The sequence below is a fragment of the Salvelinus sp. IW2-2015 genome, linkage group LG19 (assembly GCF_002910315.2).
Source record: "Salvelinus sp. IW2-2015 linkage group LG19, ASM291031v2, whole genome shotgun sequence".
NCBI lineage: Eukaryota > Metazoa > Chordata > Actinopteri > Salmoniformes > Salmonidae > Salvelinus > Salvelinus sp. IW2-2015.
The window spans coordinates 35809748-35814814 of record NC_036859.1 but is presented as its reverse complement, the minus strand read 5'-3'; the positions used below and the strand labels follow the sequence as shown (position 1 = coordinate 35814814).

General features: G+C 40.5%; 1 protein-coding gene across 1 annotated transcript in view; it reads left to right on the top strand.

Moving 5' to 3' along the window:
- LOC111978953 (collagen alpha-3(IV) chain-like) overlaps positions 1–5067 on the top strand; it is a 34149-nt gene that overhangs the window by 11128 nt on the left and 17954 nt on the right. Inside the window, exons 11-13 of the mRNA XM_024009200.2 lie at positions 885–962; positions 1175–1309; positions 1508–1603. Of these exons, the coding sequence (XP_023864968.2) occupies positions 885–962; positions 1175–1309; positions 1508–1603 (309 nt within the window). The remainder of the gene's footprint in view (positions 1–884; positions 963–1174; positions 1310–1507; positions 1604–5067) is intronic.

Sequence of the window (5067 nt, the reverse complement as noted above, 5' to 3'; positions counted from 1 at the left end):
GTAACAGCACTGACACATTCAACACTAGGTACAGTAACATCACTGACACATTCAACACATTCAACACCAGGTACAGTAACAGCACTGACACATTCCACACCAGGTACAGTAACAGCACTGACACATTCCACACCAGGTACAGTAACATCACTGACACATTCAACACCAGGTACAGTAACATCACTGACACATTCCACACCAGGTACAGTAACAGCACTGACACATTCCACACATTCAACACCAGGTACAGTAACAGAACTGACACATTCAACACCAGGTACAGTAACAGCACTGACACATTGAACACATTGGTAACACTTCAAAGAGGACAGATGTAATAGATGTAATACATGATATAAGCATGAATGAGCACTTACAGTATACTGTCTTATTATAAGGCTTAGCCAAGTTACACTGGTCTCAGATGAAGGCATGTTCTTGTCTATGTCTGTTTGTTTTATAAGTCTGATTCACCGCCGTAGCCCTAGTAGGAATTGCCTCAAGGGGATAAATTAAGTTTGATTGCATTGAATGTGGAAAGACATTGAGTGCTCCAGTATCATTACCATGAGTTTGTCTAATGCCAGGGATTTGGTTAATGTATTTTTTACTTTAATATGTTACCTACTACAGTAGTTGATGTATTATGTTACCTACTACAGTAGTTGATGTTGTATATGTTACCTACTACAGTAGTTGATGTAGTATATGTTACCTCCTACAGTAGTATATGTTACCTACTACAGTAGTTGATGTAGTATATGTTACCTNGTTGATGTAGTATATGTTACCTACTACAGTAGTTGATGTAGTATATGTTACCTACTACAGTAGTTGATGTAGTATATGTTACCTCCTACAGTAGTATATGTTACCTACTACAGGTCCTAGAGGTGACCCAGGAAGACCTGGACCGGGCCCTGACGGCCCACCTGGAGCTGAAGGACCACCCGGTCCCAAAGGTCAGAGGTCACACACATGTACAGACACACACACATGGGCGTGCATACACACACACACACACACACACACACACACACACACACACACACATACAGACGTGCAAGAACACTCACACGTACAAATAAACTGTCACATTTACACAATGATGATGAAGGTGTGAATTATGACAATAGATTATATGATTTTTGGGGGGGGATGTGGTTCTGGGCAGGATCGGTTGGCCCTGATGGGGAGAAAGGTCACAGTGGTGTACCAGGCTGTGTGGGGGGCGACGGGCCCCCAGGCCCTTGTGGACCATCATCCAATACAGTCATACACGGGCCCCCAGGGGACCCTGGGAAACGTGGTGAGCGCCATAGAGATGAGCGAACAATTCAATCAAACATGCAGTGCGGTATTTATGCAGAAGATAATTTTTCCCCCCCAATGCTATGATCAGTTCCATTTGAATCTCGGACTATGTGTTGTAAGAGAATTACTATTAGAAATATTGTGATTGATATGGTCATTTAACACAATAACATGTTTGTCTCTTATGCAATAGGTCTGCCTGGTTTCCATGGTGCTAAAGGACATCCTGGATATCCTGGACCCAAAGGCATTGATGGGAGGGACGGTGACCCAGGAAATGGGCCGAGAGGTCTGTGTGTATTATAAACTAGAAAAGGAAACGTCATGCTTCGTGGTAGTGACTGCTGGAGTGATGGTAGTTGTGGTAACGCATTTAAAAAACGTTTTTTTTTAACTCTGCAAGTCAATATGCCCGATATCAGCATGGCCGATACTAGATATCGGCGGCAGGTAACCTAGTGGTTAGAGCGTTGGACTAGTAACCGAAAAGTTGCAAGATCGAATCCCCGAGCTGACAAGGTGAAAATCTGTCGTTCTGCCCCTTAACAAGGTAGTTAACCCACTGTTCCTAGGCCGTCATTGAAAATAAGAATTTGTTCTTAACTGACTTGCCTGGTTAAATAAATAAATATCACCATGTCTAGTCACATCCAAATCAGCTTAAATAAACTTTATTCAGCTGCACAATCAATTTCACACACTTAAGGATGATTCTTGACTTGAAATGCAAACCATGCTAATATTGGGGATGTTGTCATGGTATCGCTATCCCGGGCAATCCCATCTACTCGTAAGTCACAGCACTACATAAACAATCTCATCTACTCGTAAGTCGCAGCACTACATATACAAAGGATGGTGTTAATTGTCCAGAACCTGATTTGCAAATGTCAGAGAACAACAGAGTTCATATTGTGATATTGAACCCGATTTATTAAAGTAGAATGAAGACGGACAAGACGGACAAGAGAACCATCAACTACATAAACCCTATGGTCAGTCCGTCCCCGGCACGATATCAATCAAGGACAAGTGGGAGTGGTAATTGTCCGGAACCTGATTTGCAGAAGTCAGAACCAATTACAAGAGTTCACAAAGAGTTCAGCTATATAGAAAAAAAGAAAGGTTGTTTCACGTTCCTCATAGTTCCTCATAGTTCCTCATAGTTCCTCATCGTTCTTCATAGTTCCTCATCGTTCTTCATAGTTCCTCAGAGTTCCTCATAGTTCCTCATAGTTCCTCATAGTTCCTCATAGTTCCTCATAGTTCCTCATAGTTCCTCATCGTTCCTTATAGTTCCTCATCGTTCTTCATAGTTCCTTATAGTTCCTTATAGTTCCTCATGGTTCCTCATGATTCCTCATAGTTCCTCATAGTTCCTCATAGTNATAGTTCCTCATCGTTCTTCATAGTTCCTTATAGTTCCTTATAGTTCCTCATGGTTCCTCATGATTCCTCATAGTTCCTCATAGTTCCTCATAGTTCCTTATAGTTCCTCAGAGTTCCTCATCATTCTTCATAGTTCCTCATAGTTCTTCATAGTTCCTGATAGTTCCTCATAGTTCCTTATAGTTCCTCAGAGTTCCTCATCATTCTTCATAGTTCCTTATAGTTCCTCATAGTTCCTCATAGTTCCTTATAGTTCCTCATAGTTCCTCATAGTTCCTCATCGTTCTTCATAGTTCCTTATAGTTCCTTATAGTTCCTCATGGTTCCTCATGATTCCTCATAGTTCCTTATAGTTCCTCATAGTTCCTTATAGTTCCTCATAGTTCCTTATAGTTCCTCATAGTTCCTTATAGTTCCTCATAGTTCCTTGCGGCCTCCTAAATAGACTGAGACTGACTACCTCAAGACTGTGTCGTAAACTTTGGTCTTTTGCTCACCATAAGACAGTTACAGTATATACAATCGGATATATACACATTCTTTACCATGTATCATAATTTCATCCAGGTAAGCATACCTGTGTATTATGGATGAGGTAAGCATGCCTGTGTATTATGAACGGGGTAAGCATGCCTGTGTATTATGGATGAGGTAAGCATGCCTGTGTATTATGCATCTAATACAAGGATGCTTTGTTTCTTTTCCTTCTGTTTGTGTGCTTTTACTCATCCATTAATACACAGGCATGCTTCACAAATATTCTAATAAGATGAAACGATATACATAAATGAAACCTTGTAATATATATATACTTTTATAAAACAATAGATATAATATGTATTTTTATTATATTACGCCATCATAATACACAGGCATGCTTACCCCATCCATAAACAGCAGGCAATGCTTACCCATCTCATAAATACACAGGCATGCTTTATCCCAAGTTCAATAATACAACAGGCTGCTTACCATCTATAATACACAGGCATGCTTACCAGCCATCCATAATACACAGGCATGCTGTCCATCTATAATACACGGCATGCTTACCTCATCCATAATACACAGGCATGATATACGCTGCATTCCATAATACACCAGGCATGCTTACCTCATCCATAATACACAGGCAATGCTTACCGCAATTCCATAATACACAGGCATGCTACCCTTCATAATACACAGGCATGCTTACCCCGTTCATAATACAAGCCATGCTTACCGTCATCCTAATACACAGGCATGCTTACCTCATCCATAATAACCAGGCATGCTTACCTCATCCATAATACAGGCATGCTTACCTGCATCATAATCACAGGCTATGATTACCTCATCCATAATACACAGGCATGTGTATTACCTCATCCATAATACACCGCATGCATGATTACCTCATCCATAATAACAGGCATGCATTTACCGTCCATGCCATAATACAAGCAGGCATGATTACTCATCCATAATACACAGGCATGACTTACTCATCTATAATACCGCATGCTTATCACCCATATAACAGGCATGATTACCTCATCCATAATACACAGGCATGCTTACCTATCTAATAACAGGATGCTTACACCGCATCCATAAATAACACAGGCCCTGCTTACCCATCCATAATACACAGGCATGCTTACCTCATCCATAATACAACAGGCAATGCTTACCTCATCCATAATACACAGGCATGCTTACCTCATCCATAATACACAGTCATGCTTCCCGTTCAATATAACACAGGCATGCTTACCTCATCCATAATACACAGGCATGCTTTACCCCGTTCATAATACACAGGCATGCTTATACCTACATCCATCCATAATACACAGGTATGCTTACCTGGATGAAGATTATGATACATGGTAAAGAATGTGTATATATCCGATTGTATATACTGTAACTGTCTTATGGTGAGCAAAAGACAAAGTTTCGACACAGTCTTGAGGTAGTCAGTCTCGTCTATTTAGGAGGCCGCAAGGAACTATGAGGAACATGGAACTATGAGGAATAAGGAACTATGAGAATATAAGGAACTATGAGGAACTATAAGGAACTATGAGGAATCATGGGACCATGAGGAATATAAGGACTATAGGATATGAAGAACGATCGAGGAACTATGAGGAACTATGAGGAACTATAGAGGAACTATAGGAACTATGGGATATAAGAGCTATGAAGAATGATGAGGACTTGAGGAACTATATGAGGAACTATCAGGAACTATGAAGAACTATGAGGACTATGAAGATATGATGAGGAACTTGAGAGGAACTATAAGGAGACTATGAGGAACTAATTGAGGAACTATGAGGAATCATGAGGAACCATGGAGGAACTTATAAGGCTATA